Source organism: Magnolia sinica, chromosome 4 (assembly GCF_029962835.1).
Source record: "Magnolia sinica isolate HGM2019 chromosome 4, MsV1, whole genome shotgun sequence".
Lineage (NCBI taxonomy): Eukaryota > Viridiplantae > Streptophyta > Magnoliopsida > Magnoliales > Magnoliaceae > Magnolia > Magnolia sinica.
The window spans coordinates 16,283,928-16,309,068 of record NC_080576.1 but is presented as its reverse complement, the minus strand read 5'-3'; the positions used below and the strand labels follow the sequence as shown (position 1 = coordinate 16,309,068).

At 40.7% G+C, this 25,141-nt stretch overlaps 1 protein-coding gene across 3 annotated transcripts; it reads right to left on the bottom strand.

The window, feature by feature from the left end:
* Positions 1 to 1,792: 1,792 nt before the first annotated feature.
* On the bottom strand, positions 1,793 to 24,820 carry LOC131242585 (zinc finger CCCH domain-containing protein 55-like). 3 transcript variants are annotated; one of them, XM_058241324.1, is made up of 4 exons: positions 24,660 to 24,820; positions 5,416 to 5,886; positions 2,165 to 4,796; positions 1,793 to 2,018 (listed from the first exon to the last, which is right to left on the bottom strand). In XM_058241324.1, the coding sequence occupies exons 2-4, from the start codon at positions 5,844 to 5,846 to the stop codon at positions 1,989 to 1,991; spliced, it is 3,093 nt and encodes a 1,030-aa protein (XP_058097307.1). In that variant the 5' UTR covers positions 5,847 to 5,886; positions 24,660 to 24,820; the 3' UTR covers positions 1,793 to 1,988. The 3 variants fall into 3 exon arrangements, with proteins under 3 accessions (XP_058097307.1, XP_058097308.1, XP_058097306.1); XM_058241325.1 differs by having other exon boundaries at positions 5,416 to 5,882; XM_058241323.1 differs by lacking the exon at positions 24,660 to 24,820 and adding an exon at positions 5,944 to 5,966.
* Between the last annotated feature and the right edge of the window lie 321 nt (positions 24,821 to 25,141).

Here is a 25,141-nt window from a genome sequence, read left to right as displayed (position 1 = left end):
TAGAAGAAGGGTCAAGTCATGGCCCATTTATATATGGTTGTCAAGAGCTTCACCATTGCTTATTTCTAATCCAGTGGGCCAGGATCCTTTACCTTACTAAACATGTGAGACTCAAATGGGACCCTGGCCCAAATTAGGACCCAAAATAAGCAAGCTGCTATTGTGGTTATGGGCCACATGCATACAGTAAATGTGGACCGTTTTAACTAAATATTCCCTTCATTCGTGCTTGCTCCCGATGACAGGATCAGCCTGATTTTTGGACCACTGCATACTGGACCCATTGATGAACGGCTTTAATCTGGGACATGCCACACTAGAACAGAGGAGAGTGGCATTTATTTATTCTTGATATGGGAGTATTTTACAGGGGCCTAAGAATATCTACAGCATACCATGAATTCAGTTCATGTAAGCAAGGCTCCCGGTTCAGTGATCCCAAGTGGACCCGCTCGGGAGATGTCAATTAACCAAAAAATATCAGCAAGGCAAAAGGAAAGCACTTTATCTGTAGCCTGCGAATAGAAGAAAAAATCGCAGTGGTAAAAGGACAAGAGATTCAATGGCTGGGATCTTCCAATCTGTCAAGTTCTTTGGTGCATAGGGTGTCCACATTGGGGCCAAGTACACACACCTTAGCTAACTGAATCAGAGACCTCACTCGTACAAACTAAAAACCTGAGGATACCATCATAGATCTTCTGGGGTCAGGCATTGCAAAACATACCATCATAGATCTTCTGGGGTCAGGCATTGCAAAACATACCATCATAGAAAGAGTCTGCCAGGTAAAACCTTACAGCACTTCAATAACAAGAACCTACGCATATTGGCAAGGCCTTTGAAAGCACACCAACTGTCCAGCCTACAATTCAAATAGCAGCACTAGTAGAAATAATACAAGTACGAATTTTAACTACCAAATTTCAAAGGAATGGAATGGCTGTCAGTCTGGAATAACTGAGACAGCAACAAAATCCAGTGGGTATAATGGCGTGATTTAGAGAGAGAAGAAATTCCATGGGGTTCGAAAGTGATGCATGCAAATGGTTTACGGAATGTAGGTGAATAGCAAAAGAGAATTATCTTCCCAACATCAGAGGGATATGACTGAATAGCTTACTGTATCAGTTTGCTTTCCTCATTGCTGCATCAAACATGGTTTTGTCAGTAACAAATTTCGGATTCCTTTTAAGAGGATGGCAATGCAGAAAAAAATGACCCAACATCAACCAACAAAGAACAAATCATCCAACTTCGACTTGGCAAGCAAGCACAACCTACTCAGCATTGTATATGTGTCAAAGGAGAAAGATCAGGATGCTCCATCTACTGGGCCCCAACTTTCAAGGTTCAGAAACCATGCTATCCAGACTATTCTAACCAACCGATGAAATTTTTTTTTAAAAAAAAAGGGTTTTTTTTTTTTTTTAATTTTTTAAAATAGTTAAGGTTAATCAGCCTGGAGAGAGTCGACAAAAGTGAAGGCTATATAATTGTCTGACTGGTATGGGTTTTGAACCGTGGACCATCCACCATATAGCCCACAGATACAGTCATGCCTACCACAGCTATTGTTAGCCGTGCTAGGCATGACTGTATGGCACTCCTATAGCATTCACAATTTATTGAAGTGCATGGGACTAAATACCTAGGTTTGGCACTTGCTTTCAAAGTGTCTAGATAACGATGCAAGCAATGTTACATCCCATTTCTTGGAGCATCCCAACTTGTAGCAGAAGTCATGCCTGGCACAGCTATTGCTAGCTAATGAAAGAAGGTGTACAACATCTGAAAGAGAAGAATGCAAAGCAGTTCAACTAAACAAAAATACTGCAGTGAATTAATTCAATTTTACACTGACGTAGCACTACATAGACCAAGCCTAAGCTTGAATTTACAAAATTTCCAGTCAGGAAATAAAGATGTAAGAGCATCTTTATGATACAATAAACAGATAAACAATACTTGAGATTTCAAGCATGCTCTCAAGTCTTCAGATATTTTTCCACATAAGCCTGCATCAAAGAAAAATAATAATATTAAATCATTAATGGGAACAAGATGATGATGATATCATCACCATCTAAGCCTTATCCCAACTAAAGGATGATGATATATGCAGAAAAGAAGTATCATAACCTTGTTGAGACGACTCACGAACCTGTACAAGTTTGGTAAGCTTGGGTTTGGAAGAAGATAGATAATGGTCGATTTTCTCTTGAGTCTGAGGGATAAGAGGACCTTGCATGGCACCCGTCACTTTTTCGACTACTTTCTTCACTACGGCTTTGTGAGCCTCCTTACTCATGTGACCTTCCTTCCAAGTGGGCTTCAGCAGCTCCTTGACAAACTCCACGAGTGAGAATCTGAACATCCTCATCCCCTTCCCATCCTTGCTTCTCTTACTCTCTTCGTCGACCTGAGCATCATCTGCATCCATGTCCTTCAAATGGCCAGTTTGTTGTTCTTTCTCACTTTGGCCATTTGTCTCTTCATTCACTTCCTTAGCCATAGAATCCATGTTCTTTTGATTTTCTTGATGTAACTTCTCCTCTGGCCCACCACTACCATGAGGATCACCATCATTATGCCCACTAGTAGCTGGCAATGGGACCATGCTCTTCAAGGGTGCTTGTGATTCTTCAATGCAGCCAGTAGTTTTCTGGTCAAAGGAATTTGATAAAACCCCCAGGGGATGATCATTGATATCCAGATTGACAGGCTCCATGCTATTGCACAAGGGGTCATACTGATTTTGGGGCCAAGAGCGTTGATTGGGCTGAATGGATGGAGCTGCAGTGGGTGCAGGAGGCTGCATGTTTTTGGACTGGGAATAGGGGAGAGAAGGCACCAGTCCTGCAGCACTGAGATTACTTAGGGAGGCATATAATTGTGGAAGATGGGGCCCATTTCCAAAAATTTGAGCAAGAGATGCTGAAATATCTGTTATTTGGGAGAATTGCTCACTGGCTGTGTTTCGAGCTATCGGAGTCTCAGAAGCCACGGGCAACATATTTACATCTGGTACGCCAGGCCTTTTAGTCGATTCGTCCTGACCCAACATTGTCTGGGGGCACACACTTGAAGGAGGCTGAGGGATCATCTGTTGGCTATTGGGGTTGAAATTTTGCCCATTTGGAGGCGGAAAGACTATCTGTTGACTGTGGCCACTCGGGTAGAAATTCTGACGGTCTGAAGGTGGAAGGACTGTTTGTTGAGTATGCGCACTTGGGTTAAAATTTTCACTATTTGGAGATGGAAAGTCTAGCCATTGACTCTGCCCATTTGGAAAAGAGCTTTGTACAACTGAAGGAAGCGGTGGAGGGACTATCTGTCGTCTATGCCCATTCTCATTGAAGCATTGTCCAGGCGCAGAAATGTTAGCAGGAAAATTATTTGCAGAGTCGATGTCATTGTGTGGTTTGTTGCTGTTAGTGACCTTATTTCTGTCATCACAGGGTAACAACACCTGACCATCTGCTTTCAAGCCAGGATGCTGTTGAATATAAGAATTTTCTGATACCTCTGGCTGCATTGGAATTTCCAAAGCATGCTGTGGTTGCTTGCCTGAAACTTCAGGATTTGTATTCTGTTCGCAGGCAGGTAAATTGATATCAGGGACTTCCTTTGGTAAAATTTGATGCTTGATGTCTTCTTCAGGATTTCGAGATCGTGAATCCTGAGGATTGTGTATGGGTTCTTGACTATCCATGTGGTGAGGAAATCCCTCTCTGTTTGTCCCTGTAGGAGGCACTCCTGTAGCATCAAGAAAAATTTCTGTATCACTTGACTCAGGAAGGCCTGATTCGGGAGCATCCCCTCTTGCATTAATTTCATTGCTCTTCCACCGTGGGGGGGTGGATATATTTTTGTCAGATGCTTCATCAATACCCAATTTTGGTCCTTCCCACAGTCTATTCTTTTCGGGAACACCTATTGCACTGCTGTTGTGGCCCCACTGAGGGGAATTTGCCACATCATTGTCGGATCCTTTATCACCCCATGTTGGACCACCCCATGGTTCATTTTCGGGACCACCCCAACGAGGGGAAGTGCATACATTTCCATCAGGAGCTTTATCACTCAATTTTGGATCCTCAGTGCCTAAACTAAGGCTCCACCCATCATCCCTAGACCTCCCTTCTGGAACACCACGCACTGAACCCAGATGAGAGAACCAACAATTTTCACCTTTGTAGCAACGGCCTTCAGCAAAAAACTTGCAAGGAGTGTCATTGTTCCTGGGAGGTTCACGCCTCTGATCATGTCCAAAAGATATGTCAGACTCTCTTCTGTCATGGGCCCTTTCTCTTGCCCCTTCTTTTGATGACCATCCACCATAACCATCAGTAGAGTCACCATGATGAACATATTTGCATGTGGATCCTCTGTAGCACTTGCCTTTCAAAAAATCATTACAGCGAACCAAAGATCTTATGTTCCTCTGTCGGTCATGCTTCTCTCGGTCTCCATCATAGCGACTCCCAGAGCCATGGGAGAGCTTATCCCGTGAGTAATCACTTGGCTCCTGTGAATCAGAATAGGCTTCATCACCAGCATACCCAGGACCTCGGTCTTGTCTGCTTGCCCTGCCTTCTGCAGGATCACCATCATAATGCCTCCTGCCATCATAAGCATAGCCGTCCTGATGAAGAAACCTGCATTGACTTCCTCTCCTGCACCTTCCCTTACTAAAATCCCGACATGGTGCAGATGATCCTCCTGTTCCACCACTGTGATTCCAGTCACGCCGTTCACGCTTAAAACCATGGGGAGGGCTTCTGCTTCTACTCCTGCATATTATATCCAAAGAAACCAAATTAAAACATACACAACCCCAAAGAAAGTGTAGGGTCCTGACTTTTGAACCCTGCAAGTGTACAGTTTGCCATTTCTCATAATTCCTTGTATATGAGGTCTATGATTCAGCAATCCAGGCCAGTGATCTGAAAGGCACCATCCTTGATGGCGGATGTCTTAAAATTTTCTCAGATTGGAAGAACTAAACCCTTCAGTTTGTTGGCCAATGTGAACCCCCTTCTTTCAAGGGTTAGGATCTTTCAATCAGCAAGACTTTTGGGGTTGTTTATTGTAGGCCATCAACCCAAGGGTTAGGATCTTCCAATCTGCAAGATTTTTGGATCCTCCATAAACAGCGTAGCCAATCAGATCAGTGGTCTAGCTGGTCCTCACATTATAGGATCCTGCAAAACCACAAACTGTAATTTTGCATACAAATAGAACCATACAGTTCATCCAGAAACCACAAGGGGAACATTGCTGGCATTTGAATAATCATAACAGCAAGGGCTTTTCCTGAATTTCAAGTCATTGGATGATAAAACATTTGGAATAACAGTCATAGGACTGCATGTGCAGTTAAAACATGAGTTGGGTCTGAGAGCCACAAACCTGCGTGACCTGCTCCACCTACTCTTCGGAGAGTGACTGCGACTCTGCTGCCCCCAAGCATCAAGAACTGGAGACATGTGCATGCCATAACCCTGATCTCTATCACATATCCTTGCGGTTGGTGAAATCTCCCCTCTGTCACTGTCGATGTTTCCATCTTTCCCTTCATTTTTGCTTCTAGGCATGTGCTCCCAGCATGATGCTCCAGAAGAATCTTTAGATCTCACAGCCATGTTGGCTTCCATGTCAGGTGACTTTGTGACATGGGTTTCAGAACTTTTTGAAGAACCCCACCCTGAATTTGATTCTTTTTCATGACAAGAATTGCCTGCTTTCCCAGACAGAGGAATCTCTTGTACAGTTTCACTTGAAAAATGAGTTTCTGGTACCAAATCCCATTTTGAAACTCGTTTTCTAACATTTTCGGCCATTGCCCCTCCAAAAGAAGCTCCTTTCACAATACCAAACTTCCTTCAAACCAAAAAAAATCCTGCAGTACATACGGATCCGTATAACATATATTCTTACTTTTCCATGAATTATCTGCAGAAATTTAACGCAGCAGTACTGAGTTTATGGCTCGAAGCAAGCTGTACAGTACTACAGCTATTCTCAACAAATGTTATTACAGCAACATCTTCAAACAAAATAACCAGTTATAGCAGTTGAAATCTACCCAAAAAAAAAAAAAGAAAAAGAAAAAGAAAGAGTAATGTTTCATCTGATTGTAAATATAAGCAATCAAAAGGAGAGACCAACGAGCTTAAATGTACCTGATACATCAGTTAAGGAAAATCAACACTGATGCCTAAATTTACAAAAAAAAAAAAAAAAAAAAAAGGTACAATTTTTCATCATCCCATCATGTCTCAACCAGATAATTAGTTCCAAAAGACACCGCCATATGACTCATGATCATAATTGCAAATATAGGAGATATATTGACATTGAAACATTATAATGATATTTTTGAAAAGAAAATCATTGTTCAAATATTGTGATATAACCAATTTATTGTTACAACAATAAATATCGTGATATCACAATCATCAAAGCCTCTCCCCTAACAATTTGAGGTCCGTTATTAAATGGTTGATTTGCAAAATTTCTATGATTGACTGCCCACCAGATATCGAAATTCCTCTTTTACCTGTGCTCTACAACCAGCCATCGCAGAGTGCTTGGATTGACAATACTTACACCCAACACACTCTGACCCAATACTAATCCCTAGCCTAATTAATACACACACACCCCGAAAGGCAAGCAAGCAAAGGAGGGCCATGGATGGACATTCAACAGACATTCCGCTGCAAACAAGGCACATGCACACTTGTACACAACAACAGATGCATGCATAAACCATATTGCAATGGTCCCTCAATAATGCCATAAGCAAAGGAGGCATGCATTTTTCCTTCTTCGGTGACTCAGACCGACTTGTACGGCCCCGACTCGAGTCAAGACTCATCCATGTCACCCTCTATTTTCAATCCCAACCAGTGGTGCCAAACTGCATCAGACTCGACCAAGTCTGAGTAATGCAAGAACATTTTCACACCGGGTTCGAGTGGGGTGGCCTGTGGGATGCAAAGGCGCACTCAAGGTGGGCGGCCCGTGTGAGGCTGGTGGCTCATGTGAGGCAGGTGGCTAGTGTGAAGTAAGGCCCACAAGGGAGGTTTGGCTGAGGTCCTAACCCATGGGATGTGGAGTCTGGGCCATGAGATAAAGGGATTAATTCGTCATGCTCTATCAATTCGAGCTTTTAGAGCAAGTAGTTAATTGTCCTGCATCAAAGTGGTATTAGAGCGGGAGGTCTCCTGTTCGAGACTCCTCACCAAGGGTGATTAATGCAGGGGCATTTTCACACCGAGCTTGAGTGGGGTGGCATGTGGGATTTTCACATCGGGTTTTTAAAGCAAATGGTTAATTGTCCTACATCACTAAGTTAACTTGGACTAGCCACATCCGACTTAGGTGAGTTACTAGTCCTTGAAAGGAGGGTCTACCTGATGCCATCGAACTCCCTTTCTACCTTCATCAAAATGATCCTGGAGCAATATCTTAATTTCTCATTTTCAGTGACCGAACTTCAGGACAGATGCTCACTTATCTGTAGTGCAACTACATTGATAAAATGATATAGTCATTTCAGAAGAAGCCTTCGACCATCGAACCTCTAAGGAGAATGTAGGATGGGAAAGAGATGCATCATCCATCACATTTGGTCATTCAATCATTGCAGGGCAACCCAAATGCATTGGCAAAATCAATGATAAGTGTTCAAAGCCAATATGCTTTGAAGAGAAAGTTTGGCATACCATCCACTTATAAACAAGTTTAATCTAATTGAGAACATTGAATTCGTCATAGCCAAACCCATCTCTTATTTGCTTTGAATCAGAAAAATCAATCAAGAGTTCCTAGGGCACCATGAATTGGTATTAAGCAAGAAGGTATTGAAGTGAATAATTTTATATCATTTTAATAGTATGACATCGCGTTCTCCAATTAATGTTTGGATAAGCAAGCCTGAAAAAATCAAAGGTGACAAATCTGGCTCTACCAAAATGTTTTTCTACACAAAATGCAAAGGGGATTTACTTTTTTCCTTCTTCTTCTAATCATTCTGTGAAAAATGTGACTTAAATTAAAGAAGAAGCATATATGGAAACCCAAAGATCCTCTAAGACTATCCACATATACCAGTCGAAGAAGCAAGGGCACCCACAAGGGAGACCCTTTAAACCAACCCACCAATTTTCCACTAGTCCATACGCCATCCTCATTGTTAAAAAAGAGTTATAAAACAGGCCATTAAACAAACTATCTCAACAATGCCATCACAAATAGAAACCACCATCTCAAGTAACTGCGTGTCTGCCTTCAACCATTGCAAGCATAGATGATGGCTCCTGGCTAGAACACCTTTTGAAGAACAACAGAAATGAGGCCTAAAACAATTATCCTACTTCAAACACATCTCTATACATTCTCTACCCTATATTTTTCCAAGCCATCAATGGTTCCCATCAACATTAAGCTACATTTAGCCAAAAGAGAGAATTTGCACCTATATGCACAATGCAAAAGATCATTTTTTAAGCACGTGACCTGCACTCCAAAGCCAATAAAAGATGTAATCCTGAATCTTGGAAAGTAAACGAGGCATTAATCAACTCAAGTGAGAATCAATCCAAGTCTCATAATTTCCATGCCAATGCCATGAAGGAAATATGGAACTATCAAGATGTGGCGATGTGTTTGTTGTATTGGCGTGATACTTAGTAAGCCCAAGAAATTTTTCGTACACACATTGTAGATCAACATTTTTTCCCTTCTTCTTCTTTTTTTTTTTTAATAGAGAGAACTGAATTTTATTAAAAGGACATAGATGAGATACATATGCCAAGAAAACAACACAAAAGCTCAAGAAAGAGAGGGAACAGCATAACAACTTGAGGAGGGATCTGATGCCTAATCCACCACATCCATCTTTGCCCTTCTAAGAACACCTCAATCGATGACCTACTTTGGTTCTGAAAAGCTCTATCATTTCGCTGCTACCAGATAGTCCAGATTCCTGCTAAAAAGGCAAGCCTACACACTGATCACAGTTTCCCCATGCAACACGGGGAAGAAGGACTCGATCGATTCTAGAATCACCCAGCAGCAGTGAAAGATACCAAAAGAAATGCTCCCACACTGATCTGGCAAACACGCAGTGCAAGAATAGTGCAAGAATAGTGGTCAGCTGATACTACGTCCCTCATACACAACCATACATTAGGAATAATCATTTATCTTTTCTGAAGGTCATCCACAGTAAGGACCTTAGTCCGTCCCACCAACCATGCAAAATCTATCACCTTTGGCAGCCCCTGAATAACTAGATGAATACCATGACCAAATTATTCAATCTCGGCTCTGGGGATCTGACTGCCTCAGAAAGAATAAATAGAAAATCAACCCAATCTCTCCCTTTTTCACACCCACACATACCTATCAGCACTGCAAGGTCTATGATTCTGAAGGATAGAATGCAACTGGACCATGTCATCAAATTCCTCTTCCCTTAGGCTCCTACAGCAAGAAAGAGACCACACCACTTGGCTACCCACAAGAAAAGCACAGAGGCTTCCGGGTCAAAGGTCTCTCCCCACACCAGAAGTCCACCCAGAAAAGAATGTGAGAGAACCATCACCCTATGATAAACTGACTTCTTCCTTAAAACTACTTTCCATTTTTGCTACCGCTGTCCAGATCGCTGAAGCTCTATACATGTGAGAGCAGAAAACAGACTCAAACGATGCCAACTCAACACAATGTGGATCAACGTATGCAAGGCAATGAACAGACTTTGGAAGCAGTTCTCTCTCCAATATGATTTTGAGCTTCATATTCTCAATTGATCACACTATGTACCAAAAAGATTTCTACTTTCCATCTTCAACCCAAAAACCACAAGCTTCTGCAACGCTGGTTACGCTTGTTAAGATTATTGATGGGCCTGCTGCATGTCGAAAATGACATGTTTTAATTAATTCGATTCAATTCTGATATAAACCTAACTGAAGTCACTCTGCGAATCTTTTAGCCCAATCTAGTCATGCTTTTTATGACAAACATGTTCAGTTCTCACAAGTTGAGGTTGAAAAAGAGCTTAAACTTTGTTCCACACATCATAAGAAGCAGAACTGCACATGGCAATGAATGTCGAATCAAAATAATCTTGTTAATTGAATCACTTCTGATAAATCACTTCGGCAGTATGTATCATCACTTTGGCAGTATGTATCATCAATATACATCAAGTGTCAAATCCATTATAGAACTTGTTTATGCTTCCTCTTTTGGTTCCCAACCCATGAAGCTGGATGTAAGTGGATCTCCTGACACCATCTTGAAGAAGATCATCTTATCATATCATTTTTTTGTCATTTGTGAAGCAAGTCAATCATACGGAGAAAGAGGCTGTGGCTTATGGCAAGGTAGGATGACCCTGGGTTTAGTAAGCATATCAGCTACTTTGGAGGGGCTTGCTAAACCCTCGTCGCATGCAATCCGTTAATAATACTGCAGACAGATATAGTTTATATCAGCCATTTGAGAAACTCTATTGGCATATAAAAACATAGATACAAAGCACTATTGTTGAAGGAACTACCCTGCTAGCTCATGGATGTACAAGAACATTAACAAGTATCCTTGTAAGATGGCTAAATACCTGTTAATTGAAAGAGATAAGAACCTTCTTCCCAATTTTGTACATGAATTTGATGTTTCATGCAAAACGTGGTTAATAAAACAAAGATGATTGGCATAAAGATTCACGAGCCCCTTAGTCTATGGAAAATTCAAGTGTTTTTTCCATTAGTGACAATGAAATTATTTTCACAGTGGTGTCTCCCATCTTCACCTTTCTAACCATGTGAATAATCATTTTCCATGAGAATGGTCTCAATAACAGATTTGAACTCTGCAGCTAATTTGTTATCAGAAAAAAGAAATCCCTACATCACACTCAGGTTAGAGTCACCTACATTTTGATCCATGATAAGCGGAGATTGTTTTCCACCCCAGCCCATTCCATCCAAGTCCTGGGTGTTGATGATGGCCATCTGCAGCCATCTTCTCCTCATCCTATCTGTGCCAGGGATTGAAGCAGGCAATGTTGACTATCGTCAACAGTCGGCTTCACGTGCTCGATGACTCACTAGAGTTTGGTGATCACTCCCACTGCAGCCCATTTGGGTACAGTCAGCCTCTGGAATCTATGAAGATAGAGGAAAGGATAACCTAGGCCCATAGAATTCTTCTTAAATTTGGGGAAGCTGTAAGAATCTATTTTTAGCAGAAAGAAGAGGACTTAAATGCAATTATACAGTCCTTGGAAGAGCGCCACCAGAATCCTCAGTGCTCGGGGTAGGGTACTAGTAAAAGGAAACTAAAAAGTTTGTGGGAATCACTAAGCCTGTCTCCTTCAATTAACTATGATAGAGGGCGGGAGGCATCAGGACTTCAATGCCATCAGTGTGATGGGGACATCACACGCATGCCCCCCTACGCACGTACGCAAGGAGGAAGGCCCCACCATCGATCTGGATTGATGACGACGTCCAGAGAGGACCTCCTAGTTAGAGGACTGCATTTTGATTCGTTGGAGTGGACCCGATCGTCATGTGAATCCCACCATGGCTTCTCATGATCGTGACCTATTATTCTAAATAATCTAGTACTTTGGGTTTTGCTTATTATTGTTATTAGGAATATCATGGACGGTTTAGATTGCTTTAATTAGTTGTTATTTTTTATGACTTCGTCTCCAAGTAATAGGTTGCATACATGGCGCGAGTTTTGGGGTAAATGGTTTTATTATAAATAGGCACCCCTTATAGCCTTTTTTTTCTCATTAAAGATGATTAATAAAATTCTGCGTTTTCCTTCTTCTCTAATTTTCTGAGTTGTCGAAACCTAATTGGGTGCGAAACCCTCAATTCTTCGAAGAGCTAACTACCGTGGTGCGAAGCCATACCCATCCCAAATTGCCCCCATCTCCTACCCTCCATATTCCTCATCTCCTACAGTCATCCCCTCATCAAATCCACCCACGTTTGCAGCTAATATTTCCCCTACAACAGATTTCCAAAATCTAGCCCTACAGGAGAGCTGAAACTTCGATGGAGCACCTTGTTCAAACCGATCATCCGTTTGGCCTAAAATTTGAAGGTAAGGTGGCCTATCCCTGGCCGACCAGGCCCTAGTTGGTCGATTCCAGATTCGTGGGCCCCACACACGTGCGTGCCACCATCCACGCACATGGGTGAGGCCAATTTGTTGTCCACACATGCGGGCTGATCACAGGTTCCCTCTCGTATCTATTTCACTCCTTTTTCGCCTCGTTTCCATAATCCTAATCCTAGATCATCTCAAATCCCCAAGTTCTATTCCACTTTTGAAACCGTAGGTTTTCCCGAATTGAAACGTGAAAATCCCTTGGATTGGGAAATAATCCTTTGCATGTGTGGATGAATCTACTATCCTTTGAGCATTGTTTGGTCTATAATTTTTAATTGATTCAGCCCTAACATGTGTAGGCTTGGACCCTCGTAGATTCCCCTTGTTGAATGCTTGACTTTATGTGGGATATGGAATTATTGTGATTGTTTCTAAATTATTATGATCTAAAGCCCGAAATCTTGCATATAATATCTAATTTTCATGTCCTACATCATAGTGATGGCAAGCTTGGAAGCACGAAGGCTTAGAACGTTAGCCATGGTTTTCCGTATCGGTAACAGTGGCCATAACAGTCACCATCGTTACCAATAGAGGTATCCACCAAACGGCCAATACAGTGGCGTAACGACTGCTAATACGGCCGGAAACATTTTTCTGCCTGACAAATTCTGTAAAATATTTAGAAAATCCAAAATAATGTAAATATTCCAAATATGTATTCATTTTTTATCTTGAACATATATTTACAGTAGTGTAACGGTCTACCATTTGGTGAAAGTGTTATATCTAGTTATCTGGTGAATTTATGGATGTGGTTATGTGTCTCTAATATTTACACATCCCAAACAAGCATTAGAACAAGAAATCAAAAAAATAAATAAATAAATAAATAAAATGGCATTAATAACACTTTTTTCATTTTATTTTTTTTTTAAATGGCCCTTAAAGCTTTCTATTTGCCCAATCGCTTCAATCTACGATTTTCATCCTAAAAACTATAGTAAGAGTGGTCAAAATCTGTTGTAAAATAACCTGGGAAATTTTTTGGAATAAGAAAAACAGAAATTGAGGAGAAAATGGATTTAAATAGAAAAAAGTAACCGGTTTGCAACCGTCACTGGGGTGATGCTCATTATGCCCTGTAATGGTCGTTACAGGCCCCGTAACAGCCAATACAATCCCAAAAAAACCAACTACCTTGTTTCACTCCCCATATTGTGTAACGATTACGGTCGTTACCTATATGTATCAGCCTTTACGGCCGTATCGTAACTGATATGGAACAGCTTGGCCTTAGCATATCTTGTAAATGAAACTGCTTATATGGAACATGTAGGGGGTTGGTTGCCTAAAGAAGACTCATGTTAAAGAGCTTTATCATTCTCAAAAGGTTCACCTCATTGTATTCCCGAAGAGAAGGATTCAGGATTTGAAGGGAGCATAGGGAATTGTTGTTGGATGGAACTCAAATTTTCTCCACAAACCGAATATGCTATTTGGTCAGTTCTCTTTTGATTCTTTTCAGGATCTAGTCGATAGCATTTTTTATTTTTATATTTTGTTGAAAGGTTTTGTTGTTTAAGTCCCATTTGATTCATCAAGAAGAGATGCCTTTTGGGGACAGCACAGTTCTCTAAGACCAAAGTGGAATAGTCCATGGTGCATGGGGGCGACTTTGATTTAGTCAGATTAGTGGGTGAGAAAAGGGGTCATGGGCATTTAATCTCCTATGTGCGTGAGTTTTCAGATTGAGTCAACAGTCGTGGGCTGATTGACCTCCCATTAGGGGCTGCTAATATACTTGGTTAGGCAATCAATCTAACCCAATCACGTCCTGTCTTGACATGTTCCTTGTTGCAAGTGAGTTGGACACCCATTCCCAGATGTATTCATGTTTGGCATCCAAAAGTTTGTTTCATATCAATGCCCGGTTGTTCTCAAGTGGGGCAATCTCCCTTCTATTTAAGCTCATGTGGTTGGAAGAGGGTTTATTGAAAAGTTCAAGATTTGTGGCATTATATACAAGTGGAATGTTCGGTTGGCTACAAGTCGATGCTAAAGCTGAAAAAAAGAAGTTAAAAGCTTTGCTAGAAACCTAGAAGGAGCATTTCGGTTCTCTGCAGGAGGCAAAAGAAAATATTCCTCAAGCTATTCAAGAGCTTGAACATAAAGAGGAAGCCGGACGTTTATCCTCAGATGAATGGTTGAGAAGGGAGTCCTCAAAGTTGTTTTTAGAAGGAAGGTCTGCGAGAACGATATTAAATGGGATCAATGATCTAGAGTAGTGAGGTTGAATGAGAGAGTAAGAAATCAAGTTTCTTCAATGGGATAGAAACGAAAGGTTCAACAAAACTCACTGCATTGAAATAGAAAGAAGAAAATTTATGGATAAACAAAGTACATGTATTAAGTGGTGGATTACAATTCCAATCTTCCTTCCATCAACATCTAGCGGCAACCCAACCTAGACAATCTTCAATTTGACCAAATTGGCGAAGCAAACATCGATTGAATTGAGTGTTCGGTCAATGAAGAAGAGGTCGATAAAGTAGTTTTTGATCTGGTTAGGTACAAGGCCCCTGGCCTCGATGGTTTCCCAATACATTTTTCCAATCTTTCAAGAGGAGGTTAACAGTGAGTTAATGGAATTTATTTTAGAGTTCTATTCAATAGGCAAGCTCTCCAAGGAACTAGGGCTTCTTTCATTGCATTGATCCCCAAGGAAGATGTCATGGAGCTAAAAGATTTTAGGTCGTCAGTCTACTGGTAGTTCATATGAGATTTTGGCAAAAGTCATTGTTGACATATTAAGAATAGTTCTAGGCAGCTTTGTTTTCTCAAGAGCCACCCTTTACGGCAGACCCATCAAGGACGAGGCTGTTGTTGCTCATGAATGCATAGACATCCCCGTATTTCTTTGTTGTAAAAGTTAAAGCCTTGAGCGGGATGTTAGAGGCATAAAAGGTGATGCAAGACAATTAACCACTTGCTCTAAAAGCTCGAACCATTAGAGCATGGCGAATCAATTCATTTATCTCATAGCTCAGGCCCCACATCTCATGGGTTAGGACCTCGGCCAAACCCCCCTCGTGGGCCCCAAATCACCTGGGTACCGCCTCACATTGGCTGAGGCAACCCCACTCGAGCCCAGTGTGAAAATGCCTCTGCATTAAAAGGCCTTTCTACTGGCAAGAATGATCCAGGTAGCCCATCTCAGATATGTAGATAATAGACTCCTACTTTGTGAAGCGAAAACTTATTAAATAGAAAATTTGAAAATGATCCTGGTTTGCTTTGGGGCCATTTGCAGTCAAAAACTAAATTTGTTGAACACTGAGATGATTGGAGGGTTTTTGCTAAGGGACTTTTGGATGCAAAGTCAAAAAGCTTCATTCTTTTCATCCTGGTCTTCCTTTATGTATTGGGGACCAACCAAGCATCTTATGGTATGCTTCCCTCATTTGAGGATATGTAGTTATGTACAGTAGCCTTCATGGAGTGGAGTTGTACAAGGGGCTAAGGATGTGTGACTGTTGTATTTTGATTGGCAAATGCTTAATATGGAATCCACATTTTCAAAGGAACCTATCCGAGGTGGAAATCGAGGAGTTCACCAGTCTACAGCAAAAAATACAAAATGCAATACGAAGGATAAGGCAGGTGATAGATGGAAATGGGAGTTAAATACTAATGGAATCTTCACAGAAAAAGCATTTTATTCATACAACAAAAGGGAAAGGAATTTGTGCCTTCTCTATCTTTGAGCAAAGGAATCGGTAGATCACCTCTTTATCCACTGCCCTTTCTCTTTAGACATCTAAGAGCATCCTTTGCTTGGCTAAATTTTTCTAGGCAATGCCAAACTCTGTGGAGCTCCTTTTCTACAACTGGCATGGGGAGACTGGAGGAGGCCTAGGTAAAAGCAAATGGAGGATCCTCCTGCTGGCTGTTCTTTGGGTTGTTTAGGCCGAAAGAAAAAAACGTCATTTCCAGAACCTGAGCGTTTCTTCGATAGGGGTTTTTTTGAGGGTGTTAGCTCTTTTTAGGGATTGGGCTCCATTGTGTAGATCTCTTCTAGGGCTTTTTGCCAATTGTGGGACTGGTTTCTATATTCTTTTCCTTTTTCTTGGCTTTTCTTGTTAGTTTTCTGTTTTCTTTATTCTTTTTGTTTCTCAAATCCTTGTAGTTTTTCCAGCAATAAATTCTCATCTTAAAAGAAAAAAAAAAAAAGCGGTGCCAAACTGGAGGCATACAGCTGGTGTTTCTTGAGCCCCCAAAACTTATGGCCATTGGTTGGTTGACAGCAAAGGAAAAATTATTCAAAATTGATTGAATTAGAAAAAGGAATATGTTAATACAAATGGTTGCATCCTTGCCTTGAAGAAAGAAAATCAGCCACCCATCCGATCATCCACTGTGAATTCTCCTCTCCTTGCAGCCATGTGGAAGATTCTCAATCTATTCAGTATCTAATGGGTGATGCCAGCATCGGTATTGGAGCTCTTTCAAGCAAGGAGAGGGGTTCTATTGAGCAAAAAGAAGCTGAATTCTATGATGCTTGATGGTTCTAGTCACAATATGGTTGGCAGAAAGAGCAAAACAGCAGGGTGTTTAATAGCAAAGTTGGATCTGAGGCTTTGGTGTTTCAAAACACAAAGGTCATATGTTGTTCTGGGCTTTTGGGATCCCTTATTTTAACAATTGTAGCAAGGAAAAAAATAGAATTGCCTATAAGTAACTCATCATAGCCTGTCCATTTCTTGGATTCAACTGCTTGCCAATCCGTTTTCTTTGCCTTTGTATATTTTGTAAATGCATATTTGTAAAAGGGGAAAAAAGGAAGATCTTTTTGGTCTTTCTGGTAATGCATGTGATTTTCGAAGAGGGACATGCTAGGTTGGTCTCTCAACATTTCACCGCATCAGTTTCCTCTTTGTTCTGTTCAATTTTTTTTGTTGTTATGTTTTTTTTTTTTTAAAAAAAAAAAGAAGAATGAATCAAGTACTCTTTATGATGCGGACATCAGTGGTGCACACTTTAGAGTGTACCAAAGGAGGAGGCGTCGCCAACAGAGTATCGGAGCACAGGAGTTGATGTGAATAGACGTTGGGTCCATCAGACCCATTTTTTGATGCGCAATGAGTGTAGGAGTGGCATGACCGCACCCTGACCATAGATCCATGGGTCAGATTTCACACCCTACCACATGGGAGTTATAGTCTTAGGCGTTTTTGTTCTTTTTTCTTGTTTCAGGGGCTTTATTGCACTTTTTAAAATTTTTCGTCTTTTTTTTGTTATTTTTCTTGTTTTCAGGGACTTTAGTACACTTTAACTTTTTCCGTAGCTTATATATACATTGTGAGAACCCTATTTTAATAATTATTGAATGAGTAGAAATTCGTCTCTTTTTTTCCTCTTTATTCAAGAATTAGGGTTTCAGGATTGACCCTTGAGTGTTGAGGATTCCACCCCGATTTCAGATTTCCTTCTTTCTAGATCTTCGAGGTGCAGGAAAAGGTAAGAATCACCCTCCTTTTCTTTTGACGACAAAAGGACCAGTACTTTCTTCATCTCGATTCTAGTCGCAATATGGTTCGCGGAAAGAGCAAAACAGTAGGGTGTTTAATAGCAAAGTTGGATCTAAGGCTTTGGTGTTTCAAAACACAAAGGTCATATGTTGTTCTGGGCTTTGGGGATCCCTTATTTTAATAATTGTAGCAAGGAAAAAAATAGAATTGCCTATAAGTAACTCATCATAGTCTGTCCATTTCTTGGATTCAACTGCTTGCCAATCCGTTTTCTTTGCCTTTGTATATTTTGTAAATGCATATTTGTAAAAGGGGAAAAAAAAAGGAAGATCTTTTTGGTCTTTCTGGTAATGCATGTGATTTTCGATGAGGGACATGCTAGGTTGGTCTCTCAACATTTCACCGCCTCTGTTTCCTCTTTGTTCTGTTCAATTTTTTTTGTTATTATGTTTTTTTTTTTTTTTTTTAAAGAATGAATCAAGCACTCTTTATGATGCGGACATCAGTGGTGCACCCTTTAGAGTGTACCAGAGGAGGAGGAGTCGCCAACAGAGTATCGGAGCAGAGGAGTTGATGTGGATGAACGTTGGGTCCATCGGACCCATTTTCTGATGCGCTACGAGTGTAGGAGTGGCATGACCGCACCCTGACCATAGATCCATGGGTCAGATTTCACACCCTACCACATGGGTGTAATAGTCTTAGGCGTTTTTGTTCTTTTTTCTTGTTTCGGGGGCTTTATTGCACTTTCTTTAATTTTTCGTCTTTTTTTGTTATTTTTCTTATTTTCAGGGACTTTAGTACACTTTTACTTTTTCCGTAGCTTATATATACGTTGTGAGAACCCTATTTTCATAATTATTGAATGAGTAGAAATTCGTCTCTTTTCTTCCTCTTTATTCAAGAATTAGGGTTTCAGGATTGGCCCTTGGGTGTTGAGAATTCCACCCCGATTTCAGGTTTCCTTCTTTCTAGATCTTCGAGGTGCAGGAAAAAGTAAGAATCATCCTCCTTTTCCTTTGACGACAAAAGGACCAGTACTTTCTTCATCTCGAACCCTTCATTCCTCTCTGGATACCCCCTTTCTAGTTTGAACAGAAAAGAGGAATAGTTAGTCAATAGAATCAGATCCAAACTTGACCATGGACTAACTTATGCTAGATTTGGGATATCTTCATATCCCTAGGTCCTCCCTTTTTACTGTTTACATGATTTTATGCTAAGGGGCATGATCCTAACGGAATGACCTCATCTTTGTGTTGAAATTTAACTAATCCCTTTGATTGGAAATGGTTAGTTGATTCGTGTATTTACTTGAACATTCTTTAAGCTGATCATACATGCATCTAGGATTAGGTCAACACATGTCCCTGCATCACTTTAGCTATGCTAGAATCAACTAAACAACTCATTCCAATGGTATGACATTTACTTTTGACTTTTTGGTAAACAGTTAAAGTGCAATTTAACTAGAATTTTCTAACTCATCTAATGGCATGCTAAGGTCACCTCACAAAATTGTCCTAAGGAAAGGATCTTTGCAGATTGTCCCAAAATTTTCCAAAATAGTAACTTCCCAAAAATCTCCTAGCTTCTTTCGCCCATAAACTTTCTTCAACTCGTAAATGAATTCATTTAACAACTCCTAACCCCCATCTATTTAAACCCCTACAGCTATAAAATAAAAGGAAATGTGAGTGTTAAATTTTTTATGGGCAACCAAGAGAGATTGGAGAGAATTGCCTGCGTAAGGCCCACTGCCTTGGAAAGCAATTGTTCCCCTCAAGAATGTAGATATTGCTTACAACCATAAATCATTATCCAAGATTAAAGATGGCTCTGAAGGAAGCACATCACAAAAATCTCTCCAAACATTTAGCCTATGCTTACTCTTTCATATGTTTACCCATAGGGCTGAGGTAAGCACTTTACATGAGATGGCTTTCACACTTGCTACCTCATAACTAAAGAATCAACAGATTCTATATATTGTGGCACATATCCAAAGGATTCGCAACCACACCTTCCATAAAGATTTCGATTATAGGTTTGTACTTTGCAACGAAGGATTACCAGAAATCCCATTGGTTTGATCAAATGCCGCAGCAATTGTGTTTTTAATTTATTATTATGACATCTCTTTTACATTCCAATGTTCCTTTCCCCAGGATAATACATTAATCAAGGCTATGCTCTTGATCATTTTGACTTCATTTTGAACATGCATTTATCTAGAAATTGGAAAGTTTTTCTGAAACGACAATAAAGCATTCAAAAAGGTGGATAAGAGGGATGGCAGTACAGCAATTTGTAGGAAGAAAAAAAAAGGCCAAAGGCTACAAAATAGAGACAGGTGCCTTGTGTAGAAAAGCAGAGTCTCTCAACAATCTGATTGCATTGTAATATCATGGAGGTAATTTGGTATGATTTTTTTTTCAACTTAAGTGGCATTGCTTGGGCACTGAATGAGCCTATTCCAGCCTTGTTTTCATGTTGGGATGAAGGCCCTTTCCCCCCATAAGGGGATGATGGAGAGGCCTTAGTGGAAGTATCTTGCCAAATAATGGAGAAGATGGAGAAGGAGAAGCCTAAGAAGAGCAGGAGTGGAGTCCAGCTGCCACTGCTCCCAGACAGCAACTCCAGCTCCTCCTGGATTGGGGCCCATGGCCAGATGGATGGCAGACATACCATCTTTGTGCTCGAGAGAGAGCTCACCATGTCCAGTGTCAACCCAAGCTAAAGTCATGTCTTCCTCAACACAGAGGAGATGAAGACCATCCTCATCCCACAGATGACGGAGAGGGAGGTGTCACTGGTGAATGATCTGAGTAAGGACCTCCTGGTCATGGCTATTGATCAGGCGGGTCGGCAGCATGGTGTGGTCATCAAGTAGTGCCCCAGCATCAAGCAATATGTGCTCTTAAAGGAGTGGACGGATATTGTGAAGAAGAACAGATTGAAGCAGCGAGATTCGATCTTCATTTGGTTATTCCGACGCATGCACAGTGGAATATGCTCCTATGTGCACTTTTATAGGGTCAGGAAAGAAGAAATCTGAGAATTTTTGAAGAGAAAAACTCCTCTTCAGATTCTGTCAAATAGAAGAGTCAGTCCATGGTGTTGATGGGCATTGTTTACTCATATTTCAAAGATGCATTTGATGTCTTTCTTGGGACCAACTTGTTTTTGGGTGATTTTCTGGTCATCTGGGCTTGAATCCCTTGCATTCATGTCAGTTTGTTTTCTTTGAGATGATTTCTCATCATCTCTTTAGTTTTCAGGTGGTAGTAGTTTCTTCTTCTTCTTCTTCTTCTTCTTCTTCTTTGGCAATAAAATTTCAGTTACTTAAAGCGAGAGAGAGAGAGAGAGAGAGAGAGAGAGAGAGAGTTGTCACTGACAAGGGAAAAAAACCATTTCACAGAGAGCATTACTGGTGTTTCTGGAATTACTTTCAGTCTCTGATTTCTCCTTTGGGATGTACTTTACAATGAAACAGTCAGGCTTCTGAATCTTGCAGGCATGTACAGGAAGAAGAAGAAGAAAAGAGGAGAAAATTCACATGGTTAGGCTTGAATTCTGGAATTTTCTTCCCAAACTTCAAACTCTTCAACCCAAAGAATAAAAATATACTAATATTCAAAATTGGCAAGGCAAACCATTTGAACTGAGTCCTGGGTTTTCATAAGTCTATGCTCCAAGTCCAGATGAATTTCTTTGAATTCAAGCTCCAAGGAGTAAACAATCTTTAATAGAGATCTGGTTAGGTACTCCCTAGGCTCTCATTGCCTGAAATGATGGATGACCACTTTTTTCCTATTGAATACTCACACTTTACTTGGGTGGCACCATGGGAGGGACCCACCACTTCAGCCAACAGAACCTATGAACATCCACTAATTTCCCATTCAAAATTACTGTGAGTATTCCATGCCTCAATATCTGGTGCATGTATATGATGATCCAAGCCATGCATCCTAAGGGCTTCTCCACTGATGGGCCACCAACCGAGAATTGCCTTGACCAGACTTACCTAACCATCTAATAACCAAACTTCTTATGATTGTGTGTGAACATGCTGATTTCTTTGTCTTTTAATGTCCATTTGGATTGAAGGATTAAGATCAATTGTGGAGTATGATTTTTGGACCGTGGCACGTACTCCTGCACCTGCTGAAGGAATGTTCCAATCTCGTCCATGTATGCCACTTTCACATGGTCCTTGCTCCAGAAGCAGGGATGGGTGTTTGATCCTCTTCAAGGCAAATCTACCTCTTAGTGCACAAGACATGACTTATGGGAATCAATCTCTGCTTTATTATTTGATAACAACTAAATATATAGGGGGTAAAAAACCAAGGATCTATCCAATATTTGGATATCCCAAAGGCGGGATCCATCTAAGGTTTAGAATTTGGATATCCCAAAGATAGCAATAAATACAAAATATCACCCGATTAAATGTAATCCTTATCCAGCAGGGATTTATTTTATTTTATTGTGTTTTGTTTTCAAATCCCACCATTCTACCTCCCTTTGAAGAACCTTGTCATCAAGGTTCATTCTTTCTTCAGTCCCTCCTCCTCCTTAATCTCCTCTTTAGCATAACCATTTAGTACGAACAACTGTTACAACTTGCAGCAATGACTAGGGCGAACTTTTCATCACAATTGTAACACAGGCCCTTCTCCTAGCATGCCTGCATCTCTGCCCATGGCAGTTTTATGGAAGTGGCTCCTACCTTGGGTATCATTGAATTAGTGTTGGGTGTAGGTTGGGTCTCCTCAACGCGATAAAGCCATTGGAGTTTTTCTTATTGCATGTGCGCAAGCCTAATTGTGGCCACCAAAGTAATGGTTGGAACATTCTAATTCCACCCCAATCTCTTCCTTTAACCCTCCAATAAAGCAATCCACGAATGCCTTTTCTGTCCATCCTGCGACTCAATTTGCGAGCCGCTTGAAATTAGTTTGAAAGTTGCGAATGGTTCCTGTTTGTTACAATTTCAAGAGTGCAACATCAAAATCTTCGTATTTGATTGGTCTGAAATGGACGCACAAGGCTTATATGAAATTGGCATGCGGCAAGGTCACTTGTGTTTTCTTATACCATTGATACCATTGCGTTGCATCTCCTTCCAAATGAAAAAGACATTAATAGAGCTTTCTGATCCTCTGGCACATTCTAAAACTTGAAAAGGTCAGCACGATAGACCCAACTAATCAGATCTTCCCACCAAACTTTGGAAAGTTGAGACATGTGTACCTTGTTTGGATGGGTACCGCACATCTCCATTGGGCCTCCCATTGGACCCACCTGATTTGCTCCTTGCATCTCGATCATTGGTCGAAACTCCTACATCCTTGATCACCGGCGATGCCAACCGCTCATATCGAAGACTCATAGCAGACAGGGTCTCTTTGATCTCCCACAACAATCCAGAATGTTGTTGAACTTGTTCTTCCATCGTTTCAACCTTGGCCTCCATCGATTCCATCTATTGAGCTCACGTGGCAAGTATGGTCATCCCCAGAATTCGTGCTCTAGTACCAAATGATATGGTCCTTACTCCAGAAGTAGGGATGAATGCTTGATCCTTTTCGAGGGGTTCTACCTACTAGTGCACAAGACACTTAATGGTTTATGGAAATCAACCTCAATTTTATTATTTGATAACAACTAAATATATAAGAAAAACCAAGGATCTATCTAATCTAAACATAGGATCCATCCAAGATTTGGATATCCCAAAGATAGCAATGAATACACGATATCACCCAATCAAATCTAAGGGGTTGTTTGGCACCATGGATTTGGGGAGATTTGAGGGGATTTCAAATCCCCTGGTTGTTTGGCACCATAAAGTAACAGGGGATTTCAAATCCAAGGGGTTTCAAATCCCCTCAAACAGGGGGTTTGAAATCCATGGTAAAAGGTTGGATTACATCTAAAATCCTTCCAAGAGTTGCATGTGTAACATGTGTGTCACTAGACTATTAATCTATTGGACACATGGCCCACTAATGATATCCCAAAATAATTAAATTATTAATTGCATCATATAATTACTTTAATACGATGATCAGCGCCGTCCAAACATTATCCATGTAAATCAACAGTTAAAAATAGTTGGTTATCGGACATGATCTTGTCCTTGTGGCCCATCCAAGACTTGGAATTTCATCATTTTCGGGCAAAGTAAATATTTCAGTGGGCTTATTACAACTATTGTGTCAAACATTACATACATTCACTAATTATAGATATTAAAGTTGATTTAGTAATTACATTCAAACCCCTATAAATATACTATGCATAGCTACTTTTGGATTAAAGTTGATTCCGAATCTAGGGTGCCAAACACAATAAGAGAATTTCAAATCCAAGGGGTTCCAAATCCACGCTCCCAAACGGGCCCTAATCACTATCCCACTGATCCCTATCCAGATGGAATTTTATTTTCAGATCCTACCACACTGGTGGGACAATGACATGGGGGCACAGTAAATTCAGGTGCCTTAAGAAGCAATAAATCAGCGGTCAGCACCCACAGCAGCTAACTAGCCAAAATGTGCCGCCAAAAAAACAACAGCAACAGTTCAAGGGGGAAAAATGAATGGAACGCCCCACCAAACTCACACTATCCAAACACCACCCCGCACATAAACATTCATCTCCAACATCCAAACAGCAACAGAGAAATCACCATTACACGGAAATCCAGTTACATAAAGAATCCAAACACAGCAGAACCAACGGAAATGCAATAATTCAAAACCAAACAATTCAGAAACCATGTTTCAAATCTGAAGTCACAGAGATCAGAAGCCGCCACGATTCTACAGAGTATAAAACCGTTGTTCGGGTATTCGAAGAGAACAATCTAGGGTTACACTACAAAATTCACGAAAATGGAGTTCCATCCAAGCAATACAGACGTATGAACAAAACCCTAAGAATGGAAGAAAGAAATCTCACCTTGAATTAAGGAAAACCCGTTCCGAAGAACGATGGAAAGAGTCCTAGAAGCAACAGGGGTAGAATTGGAAGGCCTGCCATTTCCATGTATACAGAGAGAGAGAGAGGGAAAGAGAGATATCCCGAGTACAGCTCCTGCAGCTGCGGATTTTAGGGTAGGAAAAACGGAGCTTTGCTAATCCCACACACGTGTGGAAGTTACCTAATGCACACGCTACCTTATATACGAGCCTGGTATAAATGTAAAATATCCTATTCATCTCAAGGTGGTCCACTCAGTTAATATTTCATTGTATTAACAATACGCGGACGGCTAGACGACCTTGTCCGATATTTAATAACCGTACATTTATTCAATTAATTGTGGCCCACCTGATCAGACCCATGTGATTCTTGTAATAGAGAATGGATAGATGGCTTGGATATTTTACTTATGTGTTATGCTGGCATGTACGGGACCATTTGATTATTTTGGATTATGA

Excerpts from the sequence above, each read along its gene's own strand:
- LOC131242585 (XM_058241323.1), bottom strand. Across the intron at positions 4,797-5,415 it reads AGGTGGAGCAGGTCACGCAG|GAGTAGAAGCAGAAGCCCTC; the intron begins GTTTGTGGCTCT and ends TATAATATGCAG. Across the intron at positions 2,019-2,164 it reads AGCTTACCAAACTTGTACAG|GCTTATGTGGAAAAATATCT; the intron begins GTTCGTGAGTCG and ends TCTTTGATGCAG.